The following is a 19,021-nucleotide window of genomic DNA, read 5'->3' as shown; positions in this document are numbered from 1 at the left end:
AATTGATGCGAGAAAATTGCAAGTTAATTGGTCTATTATTTTTTAAGTTATAAACTTTTTAGCAAAAACACTGATGCATAAAAAACTTGATGTAGCAATATAAGCTCTGTTGGACTGTTTTTTGTACAAAAATTGATATCTTAAAAAATAACTGACCAATTAACTTATAACCTTTTCTCATCGATCAGCAATGAATGTCTTTATAACTAAAAGAAATTTTAAGTAAATTGCTCTTGATTTGATTTTTTTATGAATTTTTAAAGTTGGACTAAAATATTTTTCGGACTGTTTTTGCAAAAGCATTTTTTACCGGAAAAACTATTTGGGGTGGGTGGGGGGCCAAGGGTGATTTTAATTAAAAAGCAACATTTTTGCAAAAGTAGTCCAAAAAGTATTTTAATCTAAGTATAAAAATTCATAAGAAACTCAAATTAAGAGCAATTTACTTAAAACTTCTTGTGATTATAAAGATATCTATTGCTAATAGATGAAAGAAGGTTTAATCAGTCAATAATTTTTTGCAAAAAATCCTGTTTTTCATTGACACCATCCTTAGCCCCCCACCCACCCCACAGTTTTTCCAGAAAAAATTCTTCTGCAAAAACAGCCTGAAAATTATTTTAATCCAACTTTAAAAATTCATAAAAAATTAAAATCAAGAGAAATTTACTTGAAGCTTCTTGTAATTATAAAGAGAGCAATTGCTAATTGATGCGAGAAAATTGCAAATCAATTGGTCTATTATTTTTTAAGTTATAAATTTTTTAGCAAAAACACTGATGCATGAAAATGCTTGATGTTGCAATATAAGTTCTGTTGGACTGTTTTTTGTAAACAAATTCATAACTTAAAAAATAACTGACCAATTAACTTATAACTTTCTCTCATCGATTAGCAATAGATGTCTTTATAATTGAAAGAAGTCTCAAGTAAATTACTCTTGATTTGAATTTTTTATGAATTTTTAAAGTTGGACTAAAATAATTTTCGGACTGTTTTTTGCAGAAGAATTTTTTACCGTAAAAACTATTTGGGGTGGGTGGGGGGCCAAGGGTGATTTTAATAAAAAAGCAGCATTTTTGCAAAAATAATCCTAAGAGTATTTTAATTCAAGTATAACAATTCAAATTAAGAGCAGTTTACTTGAAACTTCTTGTGATTATAAAGATATCTATTGCTAATAGATGAAAGAAGGTTTAATCAATCAATAATTTTTTGCAAAAAATCCTGTTTTTCATTGACACCATCCTTAGCCCCCCACCCACCCCAAACAGTTTTTCCAGTGAGAAACTCTTCTGCAAAAACAGTCTGAAAATTATTTTAATCCAACTTTAAAAAATCATAAAAAATTAAAATCAAGAGAAATTTACTTGAAACTTCTTTTAATTGTAAAGAGAGCAATTGCTAATTGATGCGAGAAAATTGCAAGTCAATTGGTCTATTAGTTTTTAAGTTATAAATTTTTTAGCCAAAAGACTAATGCATGAAAATGCTTGATGTTGCAATATAAGTTCTTTGGCCCCCTCGATCGCCTGATTTAACTCCACTGGATTTTTTAGGCTTGTATACGGAACAGAGATAAGAACGAGGGAAGAGTTAGTTGGTGGTGACCACCACTGACGGACCACATGTTGAGCATGACAAATGAATTGTGTTTTATTCAACATTTAAGCTTGATATTACCGTATATAGAGGCTCTAATTCTAAAGGCGTATTTTTTAGAAGATTTGAAAGATGAAAGCCTAAGTTATTTGTCACGTTCGAAATTAGGTCAGACATCCCTTAAAGGATTGCATCTACTTATATACTAGTGCAGGACACAGCAGAGGAACATGATGGACTCTTCTATTTACATGGATTTTTCTATTACATAACTATTGAATCTCCTCAATTGTAACTAAGTAACACCAGTGTAAATTTATTAAAAAACGTTAATAAAAATGACCATACATACCTTTGCAAGACTCACAAATGCTATGCCCATTGATGCACTGATAAATGGGAGGCAGCATGTATTCGTAGCATACAGGACACTCCAGTTCACGTAGCATATCTTCATTAATATCCAACTTGATTTTTTCGATTTTAACGCACTGTTTGATATTTTCGTCATTGTCATTGACACTAGTGATTACAGCTGTTACCACAAAAGACGACGTAGAGGCCTCAAGTTTCTTTTTTATAAAATCGTACGTAAATCTCGTGTCATTTTGCGAATCTTGATCAGTAGATCGTCGAGGAAACTCATAAACAAGTGTCGAATCCTTCGATGCCACTTGTAACATGTATGAATGCCTTAAAGATATTTCGTTCACTAATAAATGCTCTACCGAACCTACAAAGGTCTTAGTTTTGGCATCTACGTCAGTTTTTATAATGAACATCTCCTCTTTATCGTACATCAGATAAATGCCTTGAAAGCTGTCTTGAAATTCGATACTAAATTTACCATCAGCTAGTATAGCGTCCTCATGGTTGGAGTTCAAATGATCCGGTATATCTGGGTTGGAACCCGACCATTTGCAAGACGTGAAATTTGCGAATGGACATTGATAAGTCTCGTAAGTACAACAGATTTCGTGAACTTTCATTTTTAAAGGCGTTAAAGCGGTTTGGCAACCTCGCGATTCTAGAGCACATGGAAAAATTAGAAATTGGGCCAAACGTTCATAGGCCTCATCGCGTATGTACTCGCCCTCGGAAATTTTGCATCGTCCGCAAATAGGGTCTTTGCCGTTGGTTTTGATGTATACTGGGAAAACCGATAGTAGCTCCTCACATTTAGTGCAGAGCAGCTTTTCCAGGAGTTCTTTCGGAGCAGTAAGTCTTGCCATATTGAACCCACTAGAAAAAATAATTTCCAATTAAGGGAAAACCCGTACTACATAAGTCATAATACAGGGAGTTGAATTTTGGTTGACGAAAAACGTGCTTGCAAACGATTAAGGTTTGTTGATATTATTGGCTAAATTTTTGCCTCTAATGCAATTATATACTGAAGATTTTTTTTTTAATAACATAAAACTTAACCCTCCCCCACTCATGAAATTTCATAAATGAAAATGCTTGATGTTGCAACATAAGTTCTGTTGGACCGTTTTTTGTAAACAAATTGATAACTTAAAAAATAACTGACCAATTAACTTATAACTTTTTCTCATCGATTAGCAATAGATGTCTTTATAATTGAAAGAAGTTTCAAGTAAATTGCTCTTGATTTCAATTTTTTATGAATTTTTAAAGTTTGACTAAAATAATTTTCGGACCGTTTTTGCAGAAGAATTTTTTACCGGAAAAACTATTTGGGGTGGGTGGGGGGCTAAGGGTGATTTTAATAAAAAAACAGCATTTTTGCATAAATAGTCCAAAAAGTATTTTAATTCAAGTATAAAAATTCATAAGAAAGTCAAATTAAGAGTAATTTACTTGAAACTTCTTGTGATTATAAAGATATCTATTGCTAATGGATGCAAGAAGGTTTAATTATTCAATTATTTTTTGCAAAAAATCCTGTTTTTTATTGAGAACACCCTTAACCTCCCACCCACCCCAAACAGTTTTTCCAGTGAGAAATTCTTCTGCAAAAAACAGTCCAAAAATAATTTTAATCCAACTTTAAAAATTCATAAGAATTTCAAATCAAGAGCAATTTACTTGAAACTTCTTGTTATTGTAAAGAGAGCAATTGCTAATTGATGCGAGAAAATTGCAAGTTAATCGGTCTATTATTTTTTAAGTTATAATTTTTTTTAGCAAAGACACTGATGCATGAAAATGCTTGATGTAGTAATAAAAGTTCTGTTGGACTGTTTTTTGTATAAAAATTGATAACTTAAAAAATAACTGACCAATTAACTTGTAACCTTCTCTCATCGATTAGCAATAGATGTCTTTATAATTAATAGAAATGTCAAGTAAATTGCTCTTGATTTAAAATTCTTATGAATTTTTAAAGTTAGACTAAAATAATTTTCGGACTGTTTTTCCAGAAGGATTTTTTACCGGAAAAACTATTTGGGGTGGGTGGGGGGCTAAGGGTGATTTTAATAAAAAACAGCATTTTTGCAAGAATAGTCCAAAAAGTATTTTAATTCAAGTATAAAAATTCATAAGAAATTCAAATTAAGCGCAATTTACTTAAAACTTCTTGTGATTATAAAGATGTCTATTGCTAATCGATGCAAGAAGGTTTAATTATTCAATTATTTTTTGCAAAAAATCCTGTTTTTCATTGACACCATCCTTAGCCCCCCACCCACCCCACACAGTTTTTTCAGTAAAACATTCTTCTGCAAAAACAGTCTGAAAATTATTTTAATCCAACTTTAAAAATTCATAAAAAATTAAAATCAAGAGAAATTTACTTGAAACTTCTTGTAATTGTAAAGACAGCAATTGCTAATTGATGCGAGAAAATTGCAAGTTAATTGGTCTATTATTTTTTAAGTTATACATTTTTTAGCAAGAACACTGATGCATGAAAATGCTTGATGTAGCAATATAAGTTCTGTTGGACCGTTTTTTGTACAAAAATTGATAACTTAAAAAATAACTGACCAATTAACTTATAACCTTTCCTCATCGATTAGCAATAGATGTCTTTATAATTGAAAGAAATTTCGAGTAAATTGCTCTTGATTTGATTTTTTTATGAATTTTTAAAGTTGGGCTTAAATATTTTTCGGACTGTTTTTGCAGATGAATTTTTTACCGGAAAAACTATTTGGGGTGGGTGGGGGGCTAAGGGTGATTTTAATAAAAAACAACATTTTTGCAAAAATAGTCCAAAAAGTATTTTAATTCAAGTTTAAAAATTCATAAGAAATTCAAATTAAGCGCAATTTACTTAAAACTTCTTGTGATTATAAAGATGTCTATTGCTAATCGATGCAAGAAGGTTTAATTATTCAATTATTTTTTGCAAAAAATCCTGTTTTTCATTGACACCATCCTTAGCCCCCCCACCCACCCCACACAGTTTTTTCAGTAAAACATTCTTCTGCAAAAACAGTCTGAAAATTATTTTAATCCAACTTTAAAAATTCATAAAAAATTAAAATCAAGAGAAATTTACTTGAAACTTCTTGTAATTGTAAAGACAGCAATTGCTAATTGATGCGAGAAAATTGCAAGTTAATTGGTCTATTATTTTTTAAGTTATACATTTTTTAGCAAGAACACTGATGCATGAAAATGCTTGATGTAGCAATATAAGTTCTGTTGGACCGTTTTTTGTACAAAAATTGATAACTTAAAAAATAACTGACCAATTAACTTATAACCTTTCCTCATCGATTAGCAATAGATGTCTTTATAATTGAAAGAAATTTCGAGTAAATTGCTCTTGATTTGATTTTTTTATGAATTTTTAAAGTTGGGCTTAAATATTTTTCGGACTGTTTTTGCAGATGAATTTTTTACCGGAAAAACTATTTGGGGTGGGTGGGGGGCTAAGGGTGATTTTAATAAAAAACAACATTTTTGCAAAAATAGTCCAAAAAGTATTTTAATTCAAGTTTAAAAATTCATAAGAAATTCAAATTAAGAGCAATTTACTTAAAGCTTCTTGTGATTATAAAGATGTCTATTGCTAATGGATGCAAGAAGGTTTAATTATTCAATTGTTTTCTGCAAAAAATCCTGTTTTTCATTGACACCATCCTTAGCCCCCCACCCACCCCACACAGTTTTTCCAGAAGAAATTCTTCTGCAAAAACAGTCCGAAAATTATTTTAATCTAACTTTAAAAATTCATAAAAAATTGAAATCAAGAGAAATTTACTTGAAACTTCTTTTAGTTGTAAAGACAGCAATTGCTAATTGATGCGAGAAAATTGCAAGTTAATTGGTCTATTATTTTTTAAGTTATACATTTTTTAGCAAGAACACTGATGCATGAAAATGCTTGATGTAGTAATAAAAGTTCTGTTGGACTGTTTTTTGTATAAAAATTGATAACTTAAAAAATAACTGTCCAATTAACTTATAGCTTTCTCTCATCGATTAGCAATAGATGTCTTCATAATTAAAAGAAATTTCAAGTAAATTGCTCTTGATTTGATTTTTTTATGAATTTTTAAAGTTGGATTAAAATAATTTTCGGACTGTTTTTGCAGAAGAATTTTTTACCGGAAAAACTATTTGGGGTGGGTGGGGGGTGAAGGGTGATTTTAATAAAAAAACAGCATTTTTGCATAAATAGTCCAAAAAGTATTTTAATTTAAGTATAAAAATTCATAATTCAAATTAGGAGCAATTTACTTACAACTTCTTGTGATTATAAATTATTATTAATCATTGCAAGAAGGTTTAGAGGTAATTATTCAATTATTTTGCAAAAAATCCTGTTTTTCATTGACACCATCCTTAGCCCCCCACCCACCCCAAACAGTTTTTCCAGTAAAAAATTCTTCTGCAAAAACAGTCTGAAAATTATTTTAATACAACTTTAAAAATTCATAAGAAATTCAAATCAAGAGCAATATACTTGAAACTTCTTGTGATTATAAAGATATCTATTGCCAATCAATGCGAAAAAATTGCAAGTTAATTGGTCTATTATTTTTTAAGTTATAAATTTTTTAGCAAAAACACTGATGCATGAAAATGCTTGATGTAGTAATAAAAGTTCTGTTGGACTGTTTTTTGTACAAAAATTGATATCTTAAAAAATAACTGTCCAATTAACTTATAGCTTTCTCTCATCGATTAGCAATAGATGTCTTTATAATTGAAAGAAATTTCGAGTAAATTGCACTTGATTTGATTTTTTTATGAATTTTTAAAGTTGGACTAAAATAATTTTCAGACTGTCTTTGCAGAAGAGTTTTTTACCGGAAAAACTATTTGGGGTGGGTGGGGGGGCCAAGGGTGATTTTAATAAAAAAACAGCATTTTTGCATAAATAGTCCAAAAAGTATTTTAATTCAAGTATAAAAATTCACAAGAAAGTCAAATTAAGAGCAATTTACTTGAAACTTCTTGTGATTATAAAGATATCTATTGCTAATGGATGCAAGAAGGTTTAATTATTCAATTATTTTTTGCAAAAAATCCTGTTTTTCATTGAAAACACCCTTAACCCGCCACCCACCCCACACAGTTTTTCCAGAAGAAATTCTTCTGCAAAAACAGTCCGAAAATTATTTTAATCCAACTTTAAAAATTCATAAAAAATTAAAATCAAGAACAATTTACTTGAAACTTCTTGTAATTATAAAGAGAGCAATTGCTAATTGATGCGAGAAAATTGCAAGTTAATTGGTCTATTATTTTTTAAGTTATAAATTTTTTAGCAAAAACACTGATGCATGAAAATGCTTGATGTAGCAATAAAAGTTCTGTTGGACTATTTTTGATAACTTAAAAAGTAACTGTCCAATTAACTTCCCTCATCGATTAGCAATAGATGTCTTTATAATTAAAAGAAATTTTAAGTAAATTGCTCTTGATTTGATTTTTTTATGAATTTTTAAAGTTAGACTAAAATAATTTTCGGACTGTTTCTGCAGAGGAATTTTTTACCGGAAAAACTATTTGGGGTGGGTGGGGGGCCAAGGGTGATTTTAATAAAAAAGCAGCATTTTTGCAAAAATAGTCCAAAAAGTATTTTAATTCAAGTATAAAAATGCATAAGAAATTCAAATTAAGTACAATTTACTTAAAACTTCTTGTGATTATAAAGATGTCTATTACTAATGGATGCAAGAAGGTTTAATTATTCAATTATTTTTTGCAAAAAATCCTGTTTTTCATTAAAAACACCCTTAGCCCCCCACCCACCCCAAACAGTTTTTCCAGTAAAAAATTCTTCTGCAAAAACAGTTCGAAAATTATTTTAATCCAATTTTAAAAATTCATAAGAATTTCAAATCAAGAGAAATTTACTTGAAACTTCTTGTAATTGTAAAGAGAGCAATTGCTAATCGATGCGAGAAAATTGCAAGTCAATTGGTCTATTATTTTTTAAGTTATACATTTTTTAGCAAAGACACTGATTCATGAAAATGCTTGATGTAGCAATAAAAGTTTTGTTGGACTGTTTTTTGTATAAAAATTGATAACTTAAAAAATAACTGACCAATTAACTTGTAACCTTCTCTCATCGATTAGCAATAGATGTCTTTATAATTAATAGAAATGTCAAGTAAATTGCTCTTGATTTAAAATTCTTATGAATTTTTAAAGTTAGACTAAAATAATTTTCGGACTGTTTTTCCAGAAGGATTTTTTACCGGAAAAACTATTTGGGGTGGGTGGGGGGCCAAGGGTGATATTAATAAAAAACAGCATTTTTGCAAAAATAGTCTAAGAAGTATTTTAATCCAAGTATAAAAGTTCATAAGAAATTCAAATTAAGAGCAATTTACTTAAAACTTCTTGTAATTATAAAGATGTCTATTGCTAATGGATGCAAGAAGGTTTAATTATTCAATTATTTTTTTCAAAAAATCCTGTTTTTCATTGACACCATCCTTAGCCCCCCACCCACCCCAAACAGTTTTTCCAGTGAGAAATTCTTCTGCAAAAACAGTCAGAAAATTATTTTATCCAACTTTAAAAATTCATAAGAATTTCAAATCAAGAGTAATTTACTTAAAACTTCTTGTAATTATAAAGACAGCAATTGCTAATCGATGCGAGAAAATTGCAAGTTAATTGGTCTATTATTTTTTAAGTTATGAATTTTTTAGCAAAAACACTGATTCATGAAAATGCTTGATGTTGCAACATAAGTTCTGTTGGACCGTTTTTTGTAAACAAATTGATAACTTAAAAAATAACTGACCAATTAACTTATAGCTTTCTCTCATCGATTAGCAATAGATGTCTTTATAATTGAAAGAAATTTCGAGTAAATTGCTCTTGATTTGATTTTTTTATGAATTTTTAAAGTTGGATTAAAATAATTTTCGGACTGTTTTTGCAGAAGAATTTTTTACCGGAAAAACTATTTGGGGTGGGTGGGGGGGTCAAGGGTGATTTTAATAAAAAAAAAGAATTTTTGCATAAATAGTCCAAAAAGTATTTTAATTCAAGTATAAAAATTCATAAGAAATTCAAATTAAGAGCAATTTACTTGAAACTTCTTGTGATTATAAAGATGTCTATTGCTAATGGATGCAAGAAGGTTTAATTATTTAATTATTTTTTTGCAAAAAATCATGTTTTTCATTGACACCGTCCTTAGCTCCCCACCCACCCCACACAGTTTTTTCAGTAAAACATTCTTCTGCAAAAACAGCCTGAAAATTATTTTAATCAAACTTTAAAAATTCATAAAAAAATCAAATCAAGAGAAATTTACTTGAAACTTCTTGTAATTATAAAGACAGCAATTGCTAATCGATGCGAGAAAATTGCAAATTAATCGGTTTATTATTTTTTAAGTTATAAATTTTTTAGCAAAAACACTGATGCATGAAAATGCTTGATGTAGCAATATAAGTTTTGTTAGACTGTTTTTTGTACAAAAATTAATAACTTAAAAAATAACTGTCTAATTAACTCATAACCTTCCCTCGTCGATTAGCAATAGATGTCTTTATAATTGAAAGAAGTTTCAAGTAAATTGCTCTTGATTTGAATTTTTTATGAATTTTTAAAGTTGGATTAAAATATTTGTCGGACTGTTTTTGCAGAATTTTTTACCGGAAAAACTATTTGGGGTGGGTGGGGGGTGAAGGGTGATTTTAATAAAAAAACAGCATTTTTGCATAAATAGTCCAAAAAGTATTTTAATTCAAGTATACAAATTCATAATTCAAATTAGGAGCAATTTACTTAAAACTTCTTGTGATTATGAAGATATCTATTGCTAATCAATGCAAGAAGGTTTAGAGATAATTATTTAACTATTTTGCAAAAAATCCTGTTTTTCATTGACACCATCCTTAACCCCCCACCCACCCCAAACAGTTTTTCCAGTGAGAAATTCTTCTGCAGAAACAGTCCTAAAATTATTTTAATCCAACTTTAAAAATTAAGAAGAATTTCAAATCAAGAGAAATTTACTTGAAACTTTCTGTAATTGTAAAGAGAGCAATTGCTAATTGATGCGAGAAAACTGCAAGTCAATTGATCTATTATTTTTTAAGTTATATTTTTTTTAGCAAAGACACTGATGCATGAAAATGCTTGATGGAGCAATAAAAGTTCTGTTGGGCTGTTTTTTATACAAAAATTGATAACTTAAAAAATAACTGTCTAATTAACTTATAACCTTCCCTCATCGATTAGCAATAGATGTCTTTATAATTGAAAGAAATTTCGAGTAAATTGCTCTTGATTTGATTTTTTTATGAATTTTTAAAGTTGGACTAAAATAATTTTCAGACTGTTTTTGCAAAAGAATTTTTTACCGGAAAAACTATTTGGGGTGGGTGGGGGGCCAAGGGTGATTTTAATAAAAAAACAACATTTTTGCAAGAGTAGTCCAAAAAGTATTTTAATTCAAGTATAAAAATTCATAAGAAATTCAAATTAAGAGCAATTTACTTGAAACTTCTTGTGATTATAAAGATATCTATTGCTAATCGATGCAAGAAGGTTTATTTTTTATTTTACTATTTCTTTTGTGCAAGTATGTTTATAAATGGTTTATTCACCCTGTCTTACATATAAACATAATTTTGAAATAAAGCTGATTATTATGTTTTTTTTTTAAGGATTTTTATCGAAATAGTGGCATAATACCTAATAAAATAAATAATTATGAATTTGTACACAACAATATAGATTTTACTTATAAATTTTTATTTAAAAAAATGATCTCAAATTGTTTGGAATGCCCCAATAAATAACTATTAAACTTTTTATTGCTAATAACATTCTTCATATTATAGTAAGCCATAAAATCTAAATTTAAATCACATCTAGATTGTGCATTGTTCAAATTGTTAGCAATGTCTGCTTGTGTTATATAATTATGTGACACAACTTTTTGCTCATTTAAATGTACAAAATTTTAATATTATTAATTTCCAGAGAATAAAGTTGTTCTAAAACAGAGACTAAGCTTTTTGAGAATTATCCTTAGAATGTGGTTCTGTACTACCTGTAATTGTGAACCATATGCTCCTCTCGGAACAATTATCCCATACTGCAGTACAGGCTCAACAGATGCTTTATATATATTTTTTTATTGTGCAAATACTAAGAAGAAAGAAAGAAAGAAAGAAAATGTGCTATATTACGTAAGACAACAAAATCTTGTGTACAAGCATCCTAAAAGCTAAAAAATTCCAAATTCACTTTAAATTTCAAACAAACATAACATCTAAAACACTTTACCATAACATTTACACACATTACCAAAATGAATCATAACAAAACAGATTGAGAAAAAAAAGCATCTTTTTGATAAATTTCATTAAAAAATAAGTAAAGCTGTCAATAAAACAGAATTTAGAAGAAGTAAATTACATTATTTAACAGGAAACAAAACTAAAACACTAAAATGATGTCAGAGCACAGGTTAAAAGGTATCATTAAAAAAATCGTCAAGGCTATAATATGCCCTGGATAATAAAAGTGATTTTAATTCCTTTTTGAATCTCTTAACTTCTAAAATTTGTCTGATACATAGAGGAACATGGTTGTAAATTTTTTTGCTGAGGTATATAAGTGAGTTCTTCGTGAGGGAGGATGTAGGGATTGGTAAGGGAAAATCGTTAACCTGGCGAGTCATATGACCAGTGTTAGAGGGAGGTTTAGGACATTTATGAATAAGAGTAGCTGTTTCTAAGATAAAAAGAGAAAAAAGAGTTAGGATTTTTTGAGATATAAAGAGAGGTTTGGAAGTTTTATTGTATTGTAAATATGTGAAAATAAATAATATATCATTAAAATTAGTTTTTGTGTCAAAATGTTTATACAAATTCGCTGTGCAATGATTTGCTGGATAATTTGGTTCATAATTTGCATGGTGACTAGGTTTAAGCATAGTGAAGAAATATGTAGTAATTATAATTACTAATTTGAATTTGTTTTATTTGTAAGGGAAATTATAATCTAGTTTGAATTAATTGAGCACATACACTATCGGACAAAAGTAGAGAAACTTTTTAAATTTGCGTTTTATTTGAATACTTCAAAACTAATGCAGTTCTACACATAATGAAAATCAACAATAATTGTTAAGACTTAATTTGTATAAAGTAAAATAAATTGTAGAAGAAAATCCTAAGATTTAATTTAATTAAACAAAATATTTATGAGACAAAAGTAGAGAAACTAAATTTTATTCCAAAAGTACAAGTTATTTCTTATTTCTATCTTAGAAAAATTAATAGTAAGTAGAGTATCCCTTATTGGCAATCACCTCGCGGCATCGATTTGGCATGGATTCCAACAGTTTCATAATGGTTTCCTCTCCAATAGAATTCCAGGAATCTTGTAAAACTTTTATAAGATCATTTTTATTACTGATCTGATGTTGCCTTACACGCCGGTCTAGTTCCTCCCAGAGGTTTTCAATCGGGTTAAGATCGGGACTTTGCGCAGGAAAGTCCATAACCCTAATATTTTCCGATAAAAACCAATCTTTGACAACCTTTGATTTATGTTTGGGGTCGTTATCTTGTAGGAATATCCAAGTCAAAGGTAAATTATCCTCAGCAAAGGGTAGCATTACATTTTGTAGGATGTCTAAATACACAAATCGATCCATGATACCCTCAATGATGTGTAATGGTCCTGTACCGAACCCAGAGAAGCAACCCCATACCATGCAGAAGCCACCACCATGCTTTATCGTAGGCTGTGTATATCTTGGATCGAATCTTTTGCCTTGTGGTCGATGTACCCATGAGATTCCATCGGACCCAAACAAATTGAACTTACTTTCATCAGTAAAAAGAACTTTTTTCCAGTCGTTGGTTGTCCAATGCAAATATTTTTGTGCAAAGTTGAGTCGGGCCTTCTGATTCTTCTTGCTAATAAACGGCTTTTTAGCGGCTCTTCTACTAAATAATCCTCCTTCCCTCAGTCGTCTTTGTATGGTCTTAGAACTAACATTAACACCAGGTAATTCACTTAAAATTTTATTTGCTGATTTGTGAGGATCAGACTGGGCAATTCTTTTTATCATCATTTCCATGTGTTTGGTTGTTTTTCTTGGGCGGCCACTTTTTTTAATGCTTTTTGTTGAATTTCGTGTTTTAAAATTAGAAATTGTCTTGCTAACAACGGACTTATGCAAATTAAGCGTTTTACTAATGTCCACTTGTCGTATACCACTCTTGTGTGCATCAACTATTTTTCTACGAAGGTCTTCAGACAAATATCTTCCGCGAGGCATGTTGATTAAAAAAACTATGCAAAACTATCAACAGAACTCACTTAAAGCGAACTCAATACTAAATTTGGACGATTGATATTTAGGTTTCTCTACTTATGTCCATCCGAAAATATTTGAATTCTTTTATTGTAAATAAACAACTGATAAGAGGCATGTAAAATGCGGTAAAAAAACGCAGTTGTTGAGAACTACAATATTTGTAGTAAATATTTAATTTAAATACATGGTTTCCGTAAATCAAAGAATTTTTAGAAGTTTCTCTACTTTTGTCCGATAGTGTATAGTTAATGCCTGTTGTCTAGCCATCTCGATTAATTGCTTGTTTAGGTTTATCATGATATTTATATACAAAACTTTAATTAATTGAGCACCCTAATCTAAGGATTTTGTGCCATTTACAAGATATAACCATGATGTTTGAGATGTATTGACTTTGTCTTGTATAAGACTGAACACTTTAATTCAAGTAAAAGTTTAAGAGTATCTAATACTGAATTGATACCTCTATAATGCTAAAGTAACAAGCAATCTTTAACATTAATTATATCTTATAATATATAAGCTGTAAGACCTTAGCAAATAACAGGTTAGTTTCAAAGCCTTTTGTAAAGGTCTGCAGCAAAAAAAATGATCTTTTATAGCAACATACCTGAGATATCATTAAAGTATTTCTAGGGACATAAGTTATTGACAAACATACCAATTATTTCACTTAATCCATCATGTTACTTACCGCAGTGGGTTAAGTATGAACCATGAGGGGCTGGTACAGGGAAATTAAATTGCTACAACTTCATCATAATAAGCAAACACAATGAATAGAGTTATTTTTTACTGAATAATAATTTTTTTGTAGCTTTTCCTATATATTGCCGGGTATTTTCAGGGTTAGGAGTTAGGGGAAGTACAGAAACATAACCTTTTCAGTTTTCCACTAAGTTAAATGAAACTTACCTGGTCAGAAAACTCGTGACACTTATAACAAATTTTAATATTAACGAATGCACTCAATACACTAAATTCCCACGAATAAAGAATGATTAAAATAACTTAACTAAAGAAAAAAACTTCAACACGTCAACGGAAAAATAGCGGCATCAACACATTCTTCATTCTTGTAAGATGTAAAGCATAGTTCACACTCCCTCGAACGGCAACGGCGCTAAAGCGAGGTTCTCACGAGGCGATTTTTGTCGGTCAATTTAAAATCGCTCTCGAGTTGAAATGACAATCGTTCCATGAGAACATGTTTTCAATAAAAATCGTTCAATTTTTACTGAACCACAAAAAGTTGCCTGCCCGTCAACTTTTTGAGCCGAGTCGACGAAAATTGCAAGCGAGTTGAAACTTGTTGAACGTGGAAACGGATTAATTTCAAGTCGAAAGCGATTTATTGTTTGTTTTGTGGTAAAGATCGTGTACGGCCAAGATGACGTCAAAGTGTTTTAGATGGAATGACGCGTTAAATTTTAAATTTTTGGACTTGTATCAACAGCTACAATGTCTGTGAAACCAAACCCTTGTTTTTGGATGCTAGAGAGACCGCTATGCAAGCAATAACTGTGGATATCGAATGTTCCCAGTTAACATGTGAAGAAATAAAAAATAAAATAAAATCCGTACGCACCATGTACAAAAAAGAACTGAACTTGGTGCTGAAATCAGTGAAGAGTGGAGCTGGGACAAGCGACATTTATAAACCCAAACTAGTTTGGTTCGAAAGAGCAGATGCTTTTCTGAGAAGTGTGTCGACTACTAAAGACAGCACTTCCAACTTGGTAAGTCTATATAAACTGCTCGTCAAAATAGGGAGGACACCTACGTTTTTGGGTCAAATTCAGATGCCTCTAACTTAAAAACTATTTACTTTTTTAAAGTTTGGTTTTCAATGCTTAATAGGTATATTTATCATTAACTTAAAAACTTATTAAAATTTTAAAAATCTTCGTTATTCTAAATTATACAGGGGGTTAAATCAAGTAAAGAAAAAATGCCTTAAGTTTTTGAAGGTGACAAATGATCAACAAATTTTTTTGTGGCGTTTTGGTATGGCTCAATAAGTATTAATTATAATATTAATTCAGAATAAAGAAGATTTTTAAAATTTGAATAGGATTTTAAATTAAGGATAAATTTTTAGAGTTTAGAGGGGTTTTGAGTGAAGGCGTGAGAAACACGCGACTTCGTCTGTTTCGTCTGTTACGTCTACGTGGCATCGGCAAGGAGAAGAGACGGCAAGACGGCTAGAACTCGGGTCGCGGAACAAGCACTTGCTTGCGTTGGCGACGACTTGGTAGGGTGGCGCTGCTAGGCAGTGGCGCCACAGCCACTCCCCCTCTGGAGGTTGGCTGGTCTGAAGGCAACCCAGGAACTGGATTCTCTGGTGCTGGTGGAGGATCCTGGGCTTATGGCTCAGGCAGTTCGAAATGAACTGTGCGTTTAGGTTTCACTGTGTGCTGAGGTCCAGGGTTGTCGTCAGCGACATAGCCTGGTACCAGTAAAGATGTGGAGACGGTGGCAGGTCTTCCGTCGACGTCAATGATGTAACGATGATCGTCGAGCCTCCTGAGGACTCGATGTGGACCAGTGTAAGGTGGTGTGAGAGGTGGCTTGACTGCAGCCACAAGTTTAAAGACGTGTGAACAGGTGCCTAGGTCTTCATGCCTAAAAACTTTGGGCTTGATGTGGTGAGAAGTTGGTCTTGGCTGGACAGCTTGGAAGTGACTTCGCAGGTTATCCAAGAACGACGTTGTGGCAATGGGTTAGTTGTCAGGGACGAAAAATGACCCTGGAATTCTTATGCAGGTTCCCAGCAAGAGCTCTGAAGGTGATGCCTTAATGTCCTCCTTGTATGCTGTCCTAAGGCCCAATAGCACGATTGGAAGCATATCAGTCCAAGGTGTGTACTGGTGGCAAATTAGTGCGGCTTTTAGTATGCGGTGCCAGAGCTCGACCATGCCATTTCCTTGTGGATGATACGGCGTTGTTCAAATCCGTTCAGCACCCATCAGCTTTGCCATGGAGGTGAAAAGTGCTGACTCGAATTGCATTCCTTGGTCGGTGGTAATTGTTAGCGGTGAGCCAAAGAGAGCGATCCAGCCTGAGAATAATGCTTCTGCAACGGTTTCCGCTCTCATGTCTTTGAGTGGGAATGCCTGCGGCCACCTGGTAAACCTGTCAATTATTGTCAATACCTGTACTCATTCACCAGTGGCATTATAATGAGATCCAGATGTATGTGGTTGAAACGCGCCTCTGGCACTTCAATGTGGTTTGGCAGGATTCGAGAGTGCCTGTGGATCTTCGCTCGTTGGCACGGAATGCATTCACGTGCCCACTGCAGTGCGTCCTTTCTGATGCCAGGCCAGACGTAGTTCTCTTTGAGATGCCTGCATGTTTCTCGGCCGCTTGGATGAGACGGACCATGTATGACTTCGAAGGCAGCCCGGCGAAGCGATGATGGTAGGTAAGGACGAACTGTGCCTGTAGAAACGTCGCAAAGGATACGAACTCCTTCGATCTGCAATGGTTGGAGCTTGAGCGATAAATCTCCCATTTGTGGCAGATCTACTTCGGGCTCGGCCTGGGCCTCGCTGATGGTTTTTGCGTCGAGCCTAGTGGGCATAATGATCTCACAGATGCGCGAAAGTGCATCGGCGACGACATTTTCTTCGCCTGGGATATGCACAATATTTGTGCTGAACTGGTCTATGTAGTTAAGTTGCTGCATTTGGCGTGGTGAAGCCTTTTCTGGACGCTGCTGGAAAGCTTTCGCTAATGCCTTGTGGTCTGTGCGAATGAGGAAATCTCCACGATATGCGCGAAATGCTTGAGAGTACAGAAGATCGCATGCAATTCTCGATCATATGGGCTGTACTTTCACTCAGTCGGAGACAGCTTTCTGGAGAAAAATCCAAGAGGATGGCGTGCTTCACCGATTATTTGCTCTAACGACCCTCCAATGGCCGTTGATGATGCGTCTGCTGTAAGACCGATTTTTGCATCTGGATTTAGGAACGATGATGATGTTGCGTCAGCCAGAGCTTTTCTCGTGGATTCGAAAGCCTCTATGAGCTGTGGAGTCCACTCGATGCGCCTCTTGTCTCGCTTCCTGGAGCCTCGAAGCTGATCGTTAAGGAGAACCTGCGAATGTGCTGCGTGAGGCATGTGAGCTCTGAAGTAGTTGACCGCCCCAAGGTAGCGTTTTAGGTCCCACAGGGTCTCTGGTCTGGGGTAAGCCAGGATGGCTTCAACTTTTTCTGCTGGTGGCTTGAACCCTCGAGCGTTGACTGTGAAGCCTAAGAAGTTGATTTCTTCCTGCGCGAAGACGCACTTGTCCCAGTTGATGCGCAGTTTGTTGGTTAGGAGGATGTCTAACACAACACGTAGGTGCTCTGTTGTCCCTGTTATCTCGGTCCTGAGACCTGGACTGGCGCTGTGTATTTTTGTCACTAATACGCACCAGGATTTCTTTAGATACTGAAAGCAAGTCGATTAACAAAGGTCACCAAATTCTGAAGTGCGTTGAACTGCCGCGACTGGCGGGGTTAAGCTGGCACTTGCATGGGTAGGTGTACCGATGGCAAATGTGTATGGTGCTTTTGGTGTGTCAATGATTGAGTCTGCTGCTTCCAGCGTCTTATCAACATTGTCAGTTTTAAGAGCTTTGAGAATGGGACGAATGTTGGCTGGGAGTAAGCTGAGCCAGTGTGTTAGTAAATATAAATCAGAAACATTACCTTTTGCTAAATTTTGCATGTATCTGAACAGCTCCGATGGTTTTCTGTCACCAAGTTCTACGCCACTGAGTAGAATTTCAAGTTTTTTAACTTCTGGGTCAGCGTACCTCTTGAGAATGCGAGCTTTTAGTGTTGCATACTTGTCTTGGGCAGGTGGGGTGTATATTATGTCCAAGAGTTGTTCGACTATGTTAGAGGGTAAAGCACATACAATTTCATGAAATTTTGACGAGTCACTAGTAGTGCGATGCTTCTGGAACTCTAGTTCTGCTTTTGCAAACCAAGCTTCCGGGTACTGGATCTCAAACTCTTTTAGTTTATAAGATGTGGCAGTGACACTGCCTCCTTCATAATCTTGCTGGCCTGGAGCCTGTTGTTGCATAAGCTGCTGAATTTGTTGTTTCAGCTGTCGCAGCTGTTCTTGTTGGGCTTCCAGATTGGCATATTGGTCAAGCTGTTGCTGGTCAAAGCCTCCACTTGCTGAGCTATTGTTTTCTTGCATGATGTCGTTGGTGCGCGGTGCAAGGTCAAACGAATAAAATTTTGGTTTTTTGCACTCACCAATTAGGAATTAGGATCCCGATTTTCACACACGCACTGAGCTTTTAAGTTCTAGCACAAAAAACGTTAACACTCTCTTTTGAGAAAGACGGGGTCACCACTTTAGAGTTTAGAGGGGTTTTGAGTAAAGGCGTGAGAAACACGACTTGTTGCCTCGTGTTAAGTGTACTCCGCTTTTAAATTTCTTTAAAAATTGTTAATTTTATTAAAAAAACTACATTTTTTGAAAAAAAAAAAAATAAAAGAGTTATTGTGGTTAATAATATAATCCTGCCAAGTAACAGCTCCATCACCACAGAAATAATCAGCATAATTTTCACGGAGTACACTCCGTGAGTTAAATTAATAAACAGAACAGAAATTATTACTTCCAATTCGTCCTATGTTTTTTAATGCTTGATTTGTTTGGCAACGAGATCGC

General features: G+C 33.1%; 2 protein-coding genes across 2 annotated transcripts in view; both read right to left on the bottom strand.

The window, feature by feature from the left end:
• Positions 1-14,394, bottom strand: part of LOC126749611 (uncharacterized) — a 43,246-nt gene extending 28,852 nt beyond the window's left edge. The window contains exons 1-2 of the mRNA XM_050459318.1: positions 14,255-14,394; positions 1,955-2,844 (exon numbers count right to left, since the gene is read on the bottom strand). Coding sequence (XP_050315275.1) covers positions 1,955-2,834 — 880 coding nt within the window. The 5' untranslated portion in view covers positions 2,835-2,844; positions 14,255-14,394. The remainder of the gene's footprint in view (positions 1-1,954; positions 2,845-14,254) is intronic.
• Positions 14,395-17,179: 2,785 nt separating this feature from the next.
• On the bottom strand, positions 17,180-18,653 carry LOC126749609 (uncharacterized). Its single transcript, XM_050459315.1, has 2 exons — positions 17,809-18,653; positions 17,180-17,751 (listed from the first exon to the last, which is right to left on the bottom strand). The coding sequence occupies exons 1-2, from the start codon at positions 18,539-18,541 to the stop codon at positions 17,180-17,182; spliced, it is 1,305 nt and encodes a 434-aa protein (XP_050315272.1). The 5' UTR covers positions 18,542-18,653.
• Between the last annotated feature and the right edge of the window lie 368 nt (positions 18,654-19,021).

Source organism: Anthonomus grandis, unplaced genomic scaffold (assembly GCF_022605725.1).
Source record: "Anthonomus grandis grandis unplaced genomic scaffold, icAntGran1.3 ctg00000375.1, whole genome shotgun sequence".
Lineage (NCBI taxonomy): Eukaryota > Metazoa > Arthropoda > Insecta > Coleoptera > Curculionidae > Anthonomus > Anthonomus grandis.
This window is presented reverse-complemented; position numbering and strand designations above follow the sequence as displayed.